The sequence below is a fragment of the Xenopus laevis genome, chromosome 3S (assembly GCF_017654675.1).
Source record: "Xenopus laevis strain J_2021 chromosome 3S, Xenopus_laevis_v10.1, whole genome shotgun sequence".
In the NCBI taxonomy this organism is placed as follows: Eukaryota; Metazoa; Chordata; class Amphibia; order Anura; family Pipidae; genus Xenopus; species Xenopus laevis.
In genome coordinates, this window is record NC_054376.1 from 42,662,994 (window position 1) to 42,681,612 (window position 18,619).

General features: G+C 39.1%; 1 protein-coding gene across 1 annotated transcript in view; it reads left to right on the forward strand.

Moving 5' to 3' along the window:
* The window catches only part of akap13.S (A-kinase anchoring protein 13 S homeolog), a 66,879-nt gene that overhangs the window by 35,826 nt on the left and 12,434 nt on the right, over positions 1 to 18,619 (forward strand). Inside the window, 2 exon segments of the mRNA NM_001091192.1 lie at positions 8,895 to 8,937; positions 17,327 to 17,474. Of these exon segments, the coding sequence (NP_001084661.1) occupies positions 8,905 to 8,937; positions 17,327 to 17,474 (181 nt within the window). The 5' untranslated portion in view covers positions 8,895 to 8,904.

Sequence of the window (18,619 nt, forward strand, 5' to 3'; positions counted from 1 at the left end):
AAATACTAGTGACAGTCACCCATTGTTAGATAGCCAATAGACTCAGAGATATCTTTAGCCAAAAGAAATCTTCTAACCTGTCTGATCAACTAAATCACCTAATCGCCATTGTATGAAAAATTATCCAGACGATCCAAACACAGTCTGAAGGCCTTGCTTGCGTCTATGGCCAGCTTTAGAGGTTAAGCTCACTACACGGAGTTGGAGGAGACAATTCAGTTTAAGGCCAAAGTTTCTCCAGGGCAACATGAGGAAAGTACATATTTAATACAGTTACCTCCAAGAATAAGAACATAATTTAAAGGTATGGGTAGAAGTTCCCTGTCCTATAAAGCTTATTATCTATTCTAAATCGTATATAGGTGTAGGGATGCAGTAGAGATGAGTGCCTATACCAGATATTTCAACTGGGTGTTCACACTGGCAAAATGTCAAACACGCCAGAACTTTTTGACTACTAGATGTGAGACTAGTGCCACCTTGGCCTTTAATTGGAATTGGATTAGGGAGCTGTTCACTGTCTTTCTGGCTCTTACAAGCCACCGCTACCACCCCATGGTATTATTATTAGGGATCCCGTCCTTTTTTTTCCTTTGAGCCACATACAAATGTATAAAAAATTAGAGAGCAATACAAGCATTCAAACAAATCTTTGGCCTTCTAATTATGGGCTGTGATTCATTATTGGTAGCCCTTATTTGGACTGGCAGCCTACAGGAGGCTCTGTTTTATACAACCACAACTTGCCTCCTAGCCTGAAATTCAAAAATAAGCTCCATATTTGAAGCCACCAGGAGCAACATCCAAGGGGTGGATGAGCAACATGTTGCTGGCGAGCCATTAGCTGGGGATCACTGGTACTCTATAGGTGAATCTTATGTGGGATATTACTGGTAGATTTTCCAGAATATCTGGTAAATAGTCACATAAGTATTTGCTTTGATTCTTAAAACAAGACTGTTTTTAAAGGGGTGGTTCACCTTTAAGTTAACTTTAAGTATGTTATAGAATGGCCAAGTTCTAAGCAACTTTTCAACTGATCTTCATTATTTATGATAGTTTTTGAATTACTTGCCTTCTTCTGACTTTTTTTAGCTTTCAAATGGGGGTCATTGACCCCATTTAAATAACAAATGCTCTGTACAGCTACACATTTATTGTTATTGCTACTTATTACTCCTCTTTCTATTCAGACCCCCCCAATTTATATCCCAGTCTCTTATGCAAATCAGTGCATGTTTGCTTGGGTAATTTGTTTCTTAGAAACCAGATTGTTAAATTTGCTCAAAAACCACAAATAATAAAAAAATGAAGATTAATTACAAATGGTCTCAGAATATCACTCTCTACATCATACTAAAAAGGTGAACACCCCCTTTAATGCAAATACAACAAATTTAAATCAACTCAAGATTTGACACTATGGCCTAAGGGTTAAAAAATGGTAGACTGAAAAATTAGATTATAAAATGTACAAAACATCCAGTTTCTGAAACCGTCATATAATTGTCTAATAGTGTTAGCAGATCTGCTTCTTTAGAACACTTTGTCAGTCTGGAATGGTTCATAATTGGTCATGAGAGCCAGATGAAGATTGAAACCTATATTTGCCACTGCAGAGAAAGAACAAATTGTGGTCAATGTACTGTCAGAAGAAAGTGCTGTCTAAGTGAATTTCATGATGGTTTACAGCCTTCACTGTGTGAGCAAAGGAAAACGGTAGCTACAATGCTGCTCTTGTGTGATTTGTAGCATTCATAAATATTGTAATCAAAACAGCTTTACAAAGTAACATCTGTTCTGCCAAAATAATCAGTAAATGTATCAGTATTTCAGAAGCAGAATCTAAACTGTTAAAATTTTGCAACATTTAGTTGATACATTTCTCAGCAGTATCTGTGGAGTATTAGCAACTATTGTATCAATTCTAACAGCTGCCTTTAATGAAACTCTGGGATTCTGCTCAGCAGGGACAAAGATAACAAATAAATGAATCAATTTAGAACAGTTTACAGGGTCGCCGACCCCTCCCAGAGCTGCTTTAGAAGGTGCAAAATAACACTTTACACTTCAATATTGGAAAAATGGTTACTCGTAGAAAATGATTGGAAAAAGTCTTTATTTCTGGTGAACTATCTAAAACCAACTGAACTGAAATGTGTTGGAAGGTGAACAACCCCTTTAAAGGGGAAGGAAACCTAGTCGACCCAAACCCCCCACCCCCCACCCGTTTGTTGCCCACCATCCCTCCTCCCCCTGGCCTACGCGTCCCGCTGGGCAAATGCCCCTAACTTGTTACTTACCCTTCTGCGCAGGTCCAGTCCAGGGAGTTCACAGATAACATTCTTCTTCCACGCGATCTTCTTCCTGCTGTGAACGGCGTTTTGGCGCATGCGTAGTAGAATCAGTTCGCCTTTACGGATCTACTGCGCATTCACAGCAGGAAGAAGATCGCGTGGAAGAAGATGTCATCTGTGAACTCCCTGGACTGGACCTGCGCAGAAGGGTAAGTAACAAGTTAGGGGCATTTGCCCAGCGGGACGGGTAGGCCAGGGGGGAGGATTGTGCATTTCTTGTGCTCTTCAGAGTGTTTGGTCCCCCTGACGATACTTAGAACTGAATACATTCATGACATGTGGGTTGTTTTGAAAAATGAAACCAGCTTGGCACCCTGCATGATCCTACTGAAAATGATCCCTCTCCCAAGATTTCATTGTGGGAGGCAGAATATCTGATCTGTTGCCAGGATTAGTAAACTATGCAGTTAAAGGCCAGAAGGTTGGAGGGTCATGAAAGATAGAAGTACTTGTTGTCCAACAGGTGGGAAGTACTTTTCAAGGCCACCAGTTAATGCATTGTTTTTGCATAAATATCACAACAAGCGGTTGGTGTAAGTATTTGTACTTCTCTGAAAATTATGGCAACAAATCACCTAGAATTGTTTCCAGTCACATCATTGGTAACTGGAAGGTATGATCACAGTACACCTGTACAGCTATCACCTGATAAAGCAAACTTCTAGGTTTATGTCAGGCCCGGACTGGCAATCTGTGGGTTCTGGCAAATGCCAGAGAGGCTGCTGTATGGTTCAATAGAAAGTTACTAGATAGTTGGCTGGTAGGGGGCTGTTTGGGCCTCTCTGTACTTGGAATGGTAGGGCCTATTTTGACTCCCAGTCCAGGCCTGGTTTATGTAATAAAAGATGTAAAGTTTTCCTACAGGCCTAGTTGCTGCAATCAATCTGCAGGGAACAGTTATTGCTTTTATTACACATCAGGGTGTAATTAAATATGGTTATTCAGTGTCGGACTGGCCCGGCGGGAAACCGGGAAAAAACCCGGTGGGCCCCGACCCCTAATGGGCCCCCGCCGGGCCAGTCCCCCGTCCCGATCATACTTTAAAGAAAAAAATGTTTTTCTATGCGCCGCGCAGCGCCATTTGTGCATGCGCGCGGCACCTTTCAGTGAGAAGCGGCGCCTACACGCAGGCGCGCCGAGCAGCGCCTTCACGCAAGCGTGTTCAGTGGGTCACAGTAGGGAGGCAGGGGGGTCGAGGGGGCCCTGGACTTTAGTCCCGGTGGGCCACGGGCCCCCCAGTCCGACCCTGTGGTTATTAAATATGGGCATGAACATTGAGCTCAGTGGGAGGGGTAATAGGTTTTTCTCCTACATGTGATATGTTTGCCTTTCTTTTGCATACTTTATTTCAGTTTTAGGGTGCCTCCTTTTGACAAACTATCTGAACCCCCTACCTCTTTAAACAATGGAGCAGATTTACTAAAGGGCAAAGTGACTAACGCTGGCGATGATTCGCCGGTGTTACCTTTTTCAGGTACTTTGTCAATTTACTATCGGGCACAGGCATACTTTGCTAGCGAAAGAGACTGATGCTAGCAGTCATTCGCACTATATCACAAGACGATTTTTCGCTCTGGCTAATGGAAGTTACTCTGCAAATTCACTAAGATGTGGATTTTACTGAACGTTACCTCTTTCCCCAGACTTGCCTTCGCCAGCTCAGACCAGGCGTAGTGCAATTGAGTGCATAGATCTTCCTCAATCTTCTGTTACTTATATCATATTTTTAGTGGAAAAAGTTTCTTAGTCCCAAAAAACGCTGGCGTCTTTTCCTTTTTTCAGAGTGATAGCCTGCAAAAGTCCTTAAATTTTTTTGGGGTAACCGGGTTCCCCAATACATTTTCTAACATATGGAACATTAACTATACAGTAAGCTCATGTGTAGGGCATTAGAAGTCTATTTTAGTTATTAAGGTTCTCTGGACTTGTGTAATGTAATGTATTTGCTGCAACATATGCGTCCATTAAACTTTAAATTTCCTGCCGTATGCAAATTAGCCTGAGTGAAGACCTTTAACAAAGTTGTGCTAGGCAGAATTGAACGCTAGCGGATCTTCGCTTTGATTGCCGAAGTAACGCTAACGAAAATTCACCAGCGTTCGGTGCCCTCGACACAACTTTGCATTTTAGTAAATTAGCGTTGTCCTAGCAAATTTACTCCTGGCGAAGTGGCTTGCGAAGCCGTCACTGGCAAATTTTTGCCGTTTAATAAATTTACCCCATATTGTCAATATAGGGGCTATTTATGAGCTTTTAGTCTTGAATGAATCCCTAGGGAAAAATTAATATATTATGGTAATGTACAGGTAGTGGTGAAAGGGGGGCAGGTGCACTGTAGCAGGTACCAAAATTAAAAGAGGAACAGGTATCTATTGCCATTTGGATATTGCAATCTGAGGACTAAACTAACATAATGCATATGTGTGTGAAGATGGGCTGCTCATGGTGTACTGTAATAATGTTTAGCATTTGCAGAAAATAGAGAACGCTGATGCTTTTCTATAAATTTGTTGACTCTTTGTGACTCTATATGACCTGATTCATGTCTGTTTCACAATTCATGAAACCACTTTTGGCTTTGCTTATCGCAGATATTTAGCCTTCGATATGCGTGCGTATACCCAGTGTACATACAGTAAGTCCTATGTAATAATGTTACTGGTGGGTTATTTTCCAATTGTGGGCACATTGTGCTGCACATGCAGTCAAGATTACTCTACCAGTAATATATATATTAAGATAAGGTCCTTTTATGGGTAGCTGCTGTAATTCCCAGCCTCTGAAGGCTAGTGTGCAAAGCTCTGGGACTCGAATGAATGTCCTTTCTCATTTAGTTTGTTTCTTGAGCAAAACCTCCTAGCCAGGAAGTGGTGTTTTTATTCCCAAGTTCATCCATATGAGGTAATGGATCTGGAGCTCATTAGTCGGCTTCCCTTGGCTGCTTTTTACCCTCTTTGTTCTCATAAAGACTGGGTATTTCTCATGACTTTTGGTGCTACTTGAATGAACTTTGCAGTGGAGATGACATACCAAACCCAGTCACTGGGCTCATCTATATTCCTTCTACTCATATCCCTGTCACACAATAGTCCATTTAGATCACCACTGAAGAGCAACAACACCCCGAGGTCTTATTCAGAAGAGGTTAATTGCTTTGATGAAACCAACTCTATTCTAAACGTATCATTTGCTTCCACTGTCTAAATTGAAATGGATACGGAGATGCAGTGAAACACAATGTATTTCTTTATTGAAATACTACACAATTTGCAACAATAAAAAAATATATTGTAACATTCACAAGTGCTGTGAAAATGAATAATAATGGATGAATGATTAGATAAAGACTATTACAGAGAATAAACCAATTGAAGGATACTGCACTATCTGCATATCTTAATTCAGAGAATCGCTCAATTGCTGATCATTAGGGATATAAATAAATAAATAGTAAAAAAATAAATATTCTATTGTAAATTTAGTGTTAGGGTAAGGACACACTGGACGATTTGTCGCCAACGTTTTAAAAAAGTAAATCGCGGCGACAAGACGATCGTCTTTTTTGAACAGAAGATTCACAGCGACTATTGGCACAGAGCGATTTGTATCCCATTACTCTGTGCGGTACGTGCTCCACCCAAACCGGAAACGGTTTGTGCTTCCCACTGTAACCTGGCGTCTTTACGTTCTTGCGTCATTGCGTTCGCATTGTAATTTGAATACAATTGCTGCTACTTATCTGTATGTGTGTGCGTGTCTAGGAGATTTCAGTGCTTTTCTAAGTACATGCTATTTCTGATAAATCGCTCGGAAAAGGGTCTCAGTGCGTTTTGGAGCTACAGGCGATTCACAAACGCGCTGTGGGCACAGGAGCTGGCGTCTTTCATTTGTTTTTGTTCAGAGACAAAACGAGCGATATGTCGCCGCGATTTGCTTTTTAAAATGTTGGCGACAAATCGTCCAGTGTGTCCTTACCCTTATTCTACTTTTCTTTTAGGAATGGCGTCACAATTGTTACTGTGCTCTCTGTACGGTGGCAGTTATTTTGTGCTGATGTTTTCCTTTGGAATAATCAAACCAGTTTTTAAGATTACATTGAACTGGTATAACCACACATAATCGGTGCATAATTAACTAACAATAGCTTTGGGTAAAGGATTGTTTGTACAGCTTCTTTGATTCTACCTCCAAACTGTGCCGTGAGCATTAAGCTAACAACAGACTAGGTGATATACTGGTTCAATGAGTACTACTGAACAGAAGCATAGTGATCTGGCAAGGCCAATGTCTATTTTCTCTTTTACTAAGGCTATTGACACACAGGCTGTTATCATTGGCTTTTGTCAGCCTGCATATTTTTGCAGGCTGAGAGAAGCAGATCTGCTCAGTACCCCTGCTCCATTGATTTGAATCAGATCAGCCTGTGTGTCCAAAGCATTATGGCTCAGACAGTCCATTATTATATGACACATTTAAATATGGCTTTGCTAGTCAGGAGATCAGTATCAAGGTTTAGTGATTTGTTTTTTCTTATGTCTCTTCCTTATGACCAGTTAATACCTCAGAAGAGTATAAACTGTGTCTGTTTCATGTCTACTGAACACAAAACAGGATGAATTCAGTACCAACTTTATTTATATCTTGAAGGGATTCTGTCATGATTTTTATGGTGTCATTTTTATTTCTAAAATACACTGTTTATACTGCAAATAATTCGCTCTACCATTTAAAATTACATTCCTAACCCAACAAGTGTACAGTATATTTTTTTAAGTTGTAATATTGGTGTGTAGGCAGCCATCTTAGGTCATTTTGCCTGGTCATGTGCTTTCAGAAAGAGCCAGTGCTGCACTATGGAACTGCTTTCTGGCTGGCTCCTACTTAATGTAACTGAATGGGGTTGATGTGGGACATGGATTTTTACTATTGAGTGCTGTTCTTAGATCTACCAAGAAGCTGTTATCTGGTTACTTTCCCATTGTCCAGCTGATGGGTAGAGTAAGGGAGGAGGGTGATATCACTCCAACTTGTAGTGCAGCAGTACAGAGTGACTGAAGTTTATAAGAGCACAAGTCACATGACTGGGAGCACCTGGGAAACTGACAATATGTCTAGCCCCATGTCAGATATCATAATTAAATATAAAAAAAATCTGTTTGCTTTTTTGAAAAATGGATTTCAGTGCAAAAGTCTTGGGAGCAGCACTATTAACTGATGCATTTTGAAAAAAATACCCCTTTAATTCTCCATTGCCTTGTAAAGTACTGTGTACATTTTTGGTAAATGCATACGCACATCCTTTTTTGGTTTAGGAAAATTCATAGTGGCTTAGCCAATCGATAGCAATCAGTCTGATCAGACTAACCACATTTCTAATCTTTTGGCCAGCTTTACTGAGTAAAGGTAGTACGGTTGTACAGGGGAATTGCTTTACATTGTATTTTCTGTAAGATTACCATAGCAACCATTTATTCATTTGAATACAAGACTGGAATATGAATAGAAGAGGGCCTGAGTAGAAAGATGAGCAATCAAATGTAGCAATAAGAATACATTTGTAGCCTTACAGAGCATTTGCTTTTTTTGGATGGGGTTAGTGACCCCCATTTGAAAGCTGGAAAGAGCCAGAAGAAGAAGGCAAATAATTCAAAAACTATAAAAAGAAAAAAATTAAGGCCAGTTTAAAAATTGCTAAGTATTAGCCATTTTATGACATAAACAGTTACCCTTAAACATGAACCACCTCCTTAAACCCCAAAATGTAATTTAAATTGACAGAAGGGAAACAAAAATAATCCAAAGTGAATACTTTCTAATAATTGGTATTCTCTGCACTACTGGTTCTAACTATTGAAAGGATATGCAGCAAAAGTCAGGAAACTTCGGGCGAAGAGATCCCTCCGGTGATTCATATTCTTGCCTGCAGGAAGGCAGTTCGGGGAGATTAGTCGTCCGAAGTAGGGGAGATTTGTCGATGGGCGACTAATTAAAATATAAGGCACTGTTGACCTTCATTGGTAAAAGCTATGTGTTTGCTTATGAAAGACTACTGTACTATAGGCACAGGTCTGTAATTGATGCTACAGTACTCAGGGCCAACCTGGATTGCTCCTCACTGCTGTAGTTCCTGAAAAAGAATGTTTTTAGATTTGGGTGGAAAGGCACTTGTTCCATTTACGTGTTTTGTGACAATTGACTAGGTTGCTCTTCATAAACATCTTTCCCTTTAATGTTCAAATCTACTTGTTAATTCTGTAAACTTTATTGTGGGTTTTTCTTTTGGGTTATATGTAACATTTCTCTAGTCCAGATATTTCACTTTATGGTTCTGTTTAATTGTAACGCTATGCTCTGCAGCATTTTCTGGGTTCCCGTTGAGCCTACTAGTTAGATTAAACCCTACTCCAATCAGATACCTTTTAGCAAAAATGTGTCCGGCAACAAAGGGCACATTTCTTCCATTCCTTCCTTGTGCTTCATATTCTATGCTTCTTATGGAATTTCTGTTATTTATTATGTCTTCTTTTCTTGTTACAGTGCCCAGGTCATGAAACTTAACCCACAGCAAGCTCCACTGTATGTAAGTTCATCATAACCAAAGATCAGTTTGTGTTTGTTTATTTTCTCCTTGATTAACTTAGATATTAATTTAATTTGTTTTAGATATAAGGAAGGCCAGCCATCATATCTTAAGGTATTAATCTAAAACTTTAATCCAAAACCATGCTCCTCTTCCAGGGCAAATAAAACTGCTTGGTGAAGACAACTTCTGGCACATGATGATTCTCTTTAATGCACTTTTTGTGTATTGTGTAGGGAATGCTTTCTGTTTGATTACAGTAAATGCCAATAACGTCAAATATGACTCAGAAATATATTTATGGCCCCAAAATCTGTTTTGAGGTGATAACTGTACTTATGCTCTTCTTATGTCTTTTCCACCAGCCTTGAGTATCATTGGCCAAAGTCTACTGAAGCTCCCTGCATGGAGCCTTTCTTAGTCTAAAAGTTGCTCAGAGGCAGTATCTTATATTAAAATATATAATGAGGTTACAGACAGTTTAAGGGCCTTTTTAAATGTTTTTTTTCTCAGGAATTGGAATACTGGTGTTAAGTGAAAGGGTAACTAGATCAAACAATGGTCCCCTTGTAGTGTTTTTTTTTGGCCATGCTTTGTTCAACAGCTTAAGTGGTTTATAATTCATTATTTAACATATTTGGGAGTTGCAGTTGCAGCTGAAGTATGATACTTACAGTATACTTGTAGAAACCAATGTTCAAGTTCTAACTTTTGGTGTATTCCTTGTGTGTACTCATCAGTGCAGACCCCCTTGCCCCTGTCAGTTTTATAGAAACACTAAAGCTGGCCATAGACGCAAAGATCTCATCGTACGAATCGAGGATTCGTATGATTTTCAGAACGTGTGTGGAGAGTCCCGACATTGTCACTAGCTTTGTCTATCGTACGATTGCTGTCAGGGGCAGAACATTGGCTGATCTGTTCTTTAACTACTTTATTTGGTCAGAATGGTAAGACTTTGATCTGAATGGTTAGTGGCAGGTCGGGAGATGGAAAAGTCCGATCGTACATTGATTCGTACGATCGGATCTCTGCGTCTGTGGCCAGCTTAAATCTGTAATTGATCCCATCTTCTGCTTCACACTATACAGCGATTAAGCACACATTTTAGCAATATTATTGTTTTAATTTTGTCTGCCAATACAGAAGCATAGTTTTTTTTGTGGCATGTCTTAACTATGTAACTCTCTTCTCTTTTGTAATGTCCAATATGTATCCATGAGTTTGCCTTCCAAGTATATTCCCTTACTGCCCAACCCCCTTTTCTAAATTTAATTTTCCATTTGTGTTTATGTAATGGATTATAAACAGAAGGCTGTAGAATTACATTTCTGCTGCAGTCCCAGTACTTTTCTTTATTGGCACTAATAAGGCCATTTCTTATCCTACAATCTTCCCTTCCACCTCCCAAAGATCCTCCATTTTAAAATCCATGTTCATGAAGCCTTATGTATATGTGAGCTGCCATGATTCTGAATATGGCCACAGCCAAACTAGAAGGTAATTGTAGAAGACAGTCATAATAAAAGGCTAAATAAAAGTATACTGAGACACATTGTAAATGCCTTGGGCATTTGTACCTCTTTGGCACAATGAAGAACATTTTGAAGAGCCATAAGAGGGCTGTCCAGCTGAAGGTTGTGGGATGGAAAAGGCCCTCCAAAGTAATTCTATGTCTTTCAGTCTGATCAAGGGTTCAATAGACTTCTTTAAATTACATATTGTTTAGCAACATAGTATACACATACTATACACAAATTATAACTGCAAATTTTTGGTTTAGTCATCAAGGTAAATGAATCAAGATGTGTTGGTCCATGTAACCCAGACCTGAAACATTCTTTAATATGCCCTAAAAATGGATTCTCTCTCTGTATTAATATTGCTGAGCAAACTTTGTTTTTTCCCTCTGCAAATTTGCACTCTCTCTATAATTGAAAATATGTTCGCCTATCTATAAAAAGTCAAGTGAGGTACATGCAGTATGGTTTTATTTAATTTTTTTTTGGGGGGGGGGTGTTTTACATGTTAGTTCCACATGTTTTCAAGTTCTGAATTAAAGCAAGTTTTGCAACTGTGAGATTGGGAAAACCATTACAATTGTTGCAAATTTGTTCTAAATTCTATCGTTTAAAAATTACTGAAGAACTTTCTGCACCATGTGGAAATCTTAGGGATCTAACATGGGAATAAAGTGTCAGCAATAATAGCAATGACCTTTTTAAAGAAAAAAAATCCCCTGGTAAGAAGGTAAAAGTAATGGTACATTTTTCTAATTCTTGTTAAAAGTGCCCTTGCATTATACGAAAATATTTTAAGATTGTGTTTTATTGATTGCTAAAAATACATCCACTTCTGTTGTTTACCTTGAGGCTGGTTTTCATGAGTGAATATTTTCCAGATACAGCACACCACACAGACTAATTAGTAGACTGATGGCTGCTGCAACTGGAACTCTTACAGTCAGTAATTGTGAGACAAGTGATAAATGACAGTCAGTTATGAAGTTTACTGACACCCAGTCTTTATAATCAAATATATTGAGCATTAATGTTGTGTGAACAAGGAAAATAACTGGTGTTTAAACTGTTTTAATAGGCATTATCTTTGCTTAAACGATGCACTCGCCTCCTTCTGACAAAGGTGCCCTGTCTGCTGCTTTGTTTCTTTTGATGGCTTTTAAAAGTTGTTAGAAAGTGCACAATCTGGAAACCCCAGGTCCCAAGCATTCTGGATAACTGGTCCATGTCTGTACTCTAAAGTTACTGATAATCCTTTGTCACTGGGTTTGGATAGTTGTGCACTATGCAAAAATGTAACAATATGTATTGAAGGAACTTCTTTGTTGTCCTCCCAAGAAATGCATTCTGCTCTTTGTTTAATGATGCACCTTATATTAATATGCAGAGACGTTGATTGGGGCAAAATTCATTGCATATGCTTTAAAATTATTTCCTCTGCATGATGGATAAAGCTGGTTATTTGTCTGAGACTGGTCCTTATCTTTTAGTGAGAGCAGCACTACATTACCAGGCTGTGTTCAATGACTTTGACCTTTCCTTGTACTCCTAACCTGGTTCATTGCCTTCTGCTTTTGGATTCTCAAGTGGTTACACTTGGCTTTGATAATAAAAGCACAAGGTCATGTGAAGGTAACTAAAGGAAATTTCAGTTTCCATAATCTTTATTATGTGCTGTAACAGGGCAGTCTGGAGTACTGGGCCAGATATGGCTCTCAAGGAAATTAAATGGCCCCCAACCTGGCTAAAGCTGGCCATTTATGTAAATATCTGCTCGTTTGGCAAAGTTGCAAAACTATCAGATCACATGGATGGTATGCAGGGCATCAAGAGCCTATGCATCCCTTACTCGTACTGAATTTTTAAACTTACTTGATTGACATCTGGGTGATCCACTGCCATCTTCTTCTGTCTTCAAATTTCCCAGGGGCAAACGCATGCACAGTTTAATGAAATAGCCGGGTCTTTAGTTAAAGTTTGGGCTTTCGCTCTACTGCGCATGTGCAGCCCCGCGAATAAGAAGAAAGACGGGAGAAGATCGCTCCGTGGTGCTCACTGGTTTAACACGGGGCTGGTGCAGTTTTCTGCAAGCCTTTCCTTCTCCTTTAAAGAATCTTATCAAACTGGAATATGTATTTAAGTAAATGTTGCCCTTTTACATCTCTTGCCTTCGACCACCATTTTGTGTTGGTCTGTGTGCTGCCTCAGAGATCACCTGACCAGCAATACTACAACTGTAACAGGAAGAAGTATGGAAGCAAAAGAAAGAACTCTGTCTTTTCATTGGCTCATGTGACCTAACATGTTTGGTTTGTTTGTGTGCACCGTGAATCCTATGATCCCAGGTGGCGGCCCTTATTTTTCAAAATGGCAATTTTCTATTTGGGATTACCCAATGGCACATAATGCTAAAAAAGTATATTATTATGAAAACGGTTTATTTACATGAAGCAGGATTTTACATATGAGCAGTTTTATGCAATATGTTTTTCTAGAGGCCTACATTGTTTGGAGGCATAGTTTTCCTTTAAGATGATACTAATAAACCTCTACAATAAATGTTAAGGATCTGTGCAAAGACATTCACCCTTATGTCTCTTAAGTGTACTGCTGTATTTATAATGTTACATTGATAATGTTCTCTCGTTTGCTACTGATAAAATGATATAATATCTATTTATAGTGAAACTATGTGCAGTGGCATTTGCAGGAGATAATTCAGCTTCTTACTTTAAAACTTCATTTTAAGCCCTATGAGAACATTAAATGAAACTCTTGATTGATCATCTTGCATGTTTCAGTGTCTGCATATTTTGTTGCCTATATTATAACTGACTTGTATAGGACTTTAGCAAATTTTCTTTTTTCATTCGGCTTTGCCTGCTTTCTTCTTGCTGCTAACTGGAAGCTTGCAAAACAGCTTGTTGAAGGATACCAGATGGTTCTCCGGGATTAGGCAAGTGTGTATAAAAATACACAGCAGTCAGACATGTGGTCTTCCATAGACACAACTATCACTGTTTAACAAGTGTCATGTCAAGAAGTAAACTATATCCCTTTGTGCTGTGTTGCTGGCCCGAGATATCTGTGTCTTCCAATTTATCCGTTAGTACATGGCAGCTTCTGCATTCATTATAGTTAGGTTACATCAGATGCTTTATGTGCCAGCAACATCTTCATTGTATTTGAATACTTCTTGAAATGTTTCTATTCTAACGGCAAAAAGTTGCACTGCTAAGATTGCAGATTTTATGGCCATGGCATTTACAAGTGCATTTATAAAAATGTGTAATTTATCCCAGGGTACAAGCCAGCAAGGTGGGTTATTTTTTAAAATGTTTTGAGAGGTTTTTTTTTTTTTGAAAAAAAAATAATTAATTCTGCCTTGCACTAGGATTCCTTTTTGTGTATTTTTGTAGCGATACTCCATATGTATGCTTAGTGCCTTTTGGCAGTATAGTAATCTTTCCTAAATCACCATAAGGACATGATCCTGACCAGGCTTCTTTTTGTATGTTATATGCTGACCTTTTAGTTACAATCAGTTTGAAAGGGAAGAGGCAACAGTCATTTCAGGTAGTTCTCTATTGGCAGAGAACACGCTGTGTGAATATGTGAGTTAGATAAACTTTAAACTGACTGTTAAGTTTAAAGGTGGCCATAGATGTAGAGATATGCTCGTTTGGCGATATGCCAAACAAGCAGATCTTTCCCCGATATACCCACATTGAGGTGAACGATATCAAGCCAATCAGATCGTGGGCCCTAGGGCCCACGATTGGATCATAATGCATCCGATACGACCATCTGATCGCAGGACCGGATAAACGCACAGATGCGGCCAAGATCTGATGGGATTTTTTAACCTGCTCGATCGAGATCTGGTCAACATTCGGCCAGATATCGATCGGGGAAGCCCATCAGATGGCCCCCCACACACGGGCCAATAAGCTGCCGATTCAGGCTGTCGCCAGCTTTTATCGGCCTGTGTATGGGGGCCTATAACCCCTAGGCCTAGACAATGAGTTAGACTGCAGTTATCTGGGCATGTTCATATATACATTTAACACTGCCAACTTGCAACTGTACAGTTAGACATATTAGTGATGGAAAAAAGTATGTTCTGCATGCACAGTGAGCTGTATAATGAGGCATTCTATCTAGTTATAAAAATAAAGTAAATAACTGTGAAGCTAAGCACTGCTTTTAAATAGGCAGGATTTTCCTTTAGCTGTCTTCCTTTTACTCGAAGGCCATTATGTCATAGGGAGATTTGCAGTTACTGAAAGGCCTGGGAGCATTTATAGTTGGCTTCTGTTAAATCCTTTCTCATTATCTGCCTAGTAGCAGTTCAGGTTGGGCCATACATTCCATTTGTTCTTCTCTCTGCTTTCACAGAACTTCGAATCTTGTTTGTTGAGTAGGTGTTCCTGCATTGAAGGAAATTAAACAAATTAAGCTATGTACTTTGAACTGGTTTTGCCACTAGTCAGATTCACCCTTGAATTGTATGCCGGCAATGTATAATTGTATACAAGTGATTTATTTCCTATAAATTGACTTTGAGATGTCATATTCCATTCAAACTGACCCAGACCTGTCCCTTTTCTGGATCTGGCCTGGGCCATGACCATGGTTTTTGTGCTGTACGGATTGCCTCCCATGCCAACAATTGAGTAATATGCCATTTTGTTTGAAAAGAATGACACTAGGGGCCGATTTGGACTCCCTGACCCTTCTCATTGGTCATATTTTCCTACATAAATCCACCTCTGAGCTGTCAGTTAGCAAATTTACTTGAGAGATATTCATGTTTGGAAATTTTAACATATTTATTTCCAGAGTGTGAGCTTTAACCTGAACCAGACTGAGCTGATTCACTTATCTTTAACTGTAGGGATTCCAAGCTATTTCCTTAGAGCAGTGATCCCCAACCAGTAGCTCGTGAGCAACATGCTGCTCCCCAACCCCTTGGATGTTGCTCTCAGTGGCCTAAATGTAGGTGCTCATTTTTTAATTCTTGGCTTGGAGGCAAGTTTTGATTGCATAAAAAACAGATGTACTACTAAACAGCCTCCTGTAGACTGCCAGTCCACATAGGAGCTACCAATAGCCAATCACAGCCTTATTTGGCTCCATCCAGGAACAATTTGTAATGCTTGTGTTGCTCCCCAACTCTTTTGACATCTGAATGTTGCTCACGGGCAAAAAAGGTTGGGGATCCCTGCCTTAGAGGGTGGTTCACCTGTAAATTAACTTTTCAGTATGTTGTAGAAAGGCAAATTCTAAGCAACTTTTCAATTGGTCTTCATTATTTATTTTTATAGTTTTAGAATTATTGGACTCCTTCCAGTTTTCAGATGGGGGCCACTGACCCCCATCTTAATAAACAAATTCTCTGTAAGGCTACAAATGTATTGCTGTTTCTACTTATTAATCATCTTTCTATTGAGGCCCTCTCCTATTCATATTCCATTCACTTATTCAAATCAATGCATGTTTGCTGAAATTGCAAATGAGAGAGCTGCTTAATAAAAAGCTAAATAACTCAAACCACAAATAAAAAATGAAAACCAATTGCAAATTGTCTTTGAATATCACTCTCTACATCATACTAAAAGTTAACTCAAACGCTTTAATCTCGAAATATATTCTTAGGCCTGTATTTTATACTATACATAGTGTTTTGTTGCTGTTACTTTGGACCTCTTGAAAAAAACTTGTACTGAATTATCAATGCGGTGCTGACAAGATGGTCAGTGTCATTCTGTCAAGAACATCTGCATCAATCCAGTGGACTTGCAAAAATGGCAGTGGAGAATGGCTGCCTAAGGCTGGTGGCACATGTAGCATTCCGAGGAGATTAGTCGCCAAGCGACGGCTAGAATGTGAATCAACAGTGGGATGGCACTCAGACCGCTTCGCTTTTCCAAAATTGCCCAAAGTTTCCTGCTTAGGCAACTTTGAAAAATGAAGTGATCCAAGTTTCAATCTGCCCGCTGGCGGGAAGGCATTTCGGGGAGATTAGTTGTCCTAAGAAGAGGAGATTTGTCGCTGGGCGACTAATCTCCCCAGAACGCTCCCCCTGTGCCACCACCCTTGCGCAGGGTTCATTGCTGTGGATAAATATTCTATAATAACTTTAAACCTTATCAGTGTTGTTGTTTTCTGCAACAAATTGCATACGGTGTTATTTGTTCAACGCTAACTGCTTTGGGAAGTGGCATAGGCTACATCGATTATCCAGCACTTTAGTAGAAGGAATTAATTTTTCAAGGGGTGCATGCAGAACAATGTGTTCATTTTGTTATCCAAAGCCCATAGAAAATTGCAGCAATCCCAGGTAGTAATAAAACCGCCTTCATTTTACGCTGTGCCAGATGTGCCATAGGCAAGGCCAAAATAATAATGCATAGCGTGTCCACACTGGGCTGATTCTCTACCTGCAGAAAAACTTTGGCCTTTCTTCTGGCTAAGAATCAGCCCCCTACTCTGTCATCTGACTTCTTTTTTGTCTGCAAACAGATCTACTGCCTCAGCCCAGGGGCAGGTACATGCAGTGGATTTCGACATTGAAGAACATGATTATGCTTATGAATATGAATAAATGCTTATAAATCCACAGGCCAAGAAATAGCATCAATGCTCAAATCAGCGCTCTTCTATGCCTGATTCGAGCATATGGACTGATACTTGGCCTGAGTTTAACAGGATTAGTAGAAGACAACATCCATCTGTTGGATGGATTCCTTTTTCTTCTGGATCAGCACTAGTTTATTTTACACATCACTATTATAATTCAGTATTGTTTTGTAAATGAACAGCCATCCTATAATTAATTGCTTACTAACATTTTCATTAAATCCCAGGGTGACTGTGTCTTAACCGTGCAGCTCACAGAAGAGCGTGAATTAGTAGATGATGTCGTTTTCTTCCTTCTGTTTGTTGGCTCCACAAGCAAGCATTTAACCAGCACTCGGAAAGTTAATTCCGCAACGCTAGAAACCATTACCCCAGGTAAACTCTGACTAAATTAAGTTACTTTTTAACAAACATCCGCTTCATTTCAGTCCTTGTTTGGTTTTTTTTTCTCCCCACTTGTAACTGGAGGAAGTTGGTCAAGTGATTTTTTTTAAAACAAAATTTGCATTTCTTAATTGGAAATTCTAAAAGTTCAGTTCAGCAGAACTTGACATTGAAAATGCTTCCCCCCCTTCAGCCAAGATATTGAACCCGTATGATTTCTCTTGTTTACTGTAGTTTAGATATAATTTTGTATTAGATTTTCTAGTGTGTGAACTGAATATAGATCCTTTCTATTTTAGGTCAAAACAGAGAAAGAAATAGAAAGGTAAAAATAAAAAATAAGTTTGGCCATAACCTTAATATGTGTTGACTCTAAAATTGCTTTGAATTCTAAAGGTATTGCTGAAAAATATAGATTATTATTAATTATGTATAAATGAAGATTTCACAGTAATGGCTGTCATGCTTTCGTACTGCTGTTGCTGCATTAAACGTTAGTTGACAAAATAAGCGACACAGTGTTAGCTATCAAATAGCAAAAACACCGACCTCATAATATGCTGCACTCCCTAAAGTTTTCTTTTTAGTTGTGTATTTCTCCCACTAATGACACCGTTCAACATTGTACAAAAATGGGTGGGGCGTGGAAGCACTCTAAAGGCTAAGTTATAATGAAGTGCTAGTTTTAATGCACATTCCCTGGTCCCCTGTCTCAAAAGTAAGTTTACAAAACAGGGGTTTTTAGTTACAAAGTTATGATCATAAAGTTGAAAAGCCACCATAACACATCAAGGTAAACCCCATATGGCGGTCCCTAACTTGTTTGCCTCTGGCCATGGTATAAAAAGTCTTCTCTGCATAGTAGCATTATCTGTAATCAGTTCAACATTGCTGTTTCCTTGAAGGATAAACTGTAAATTTAAGAGGCTGCACTTTTAAGTAAATTTAGCCCGACTTATTTTGAAATGTGATTTATTCTTTTTCTGTCTCCCTATATTCCATATTGTAACCTATGGGTCAGGATGCAGAAATAGGTCACCATGTTGTAGAAATATAGTGAGATTTCCTAAAACAAAGTACAGAAATGTGACTTTCATTCCTAGCGTGCCTTTTGTCGCAACAAGTGTTGGATCGAA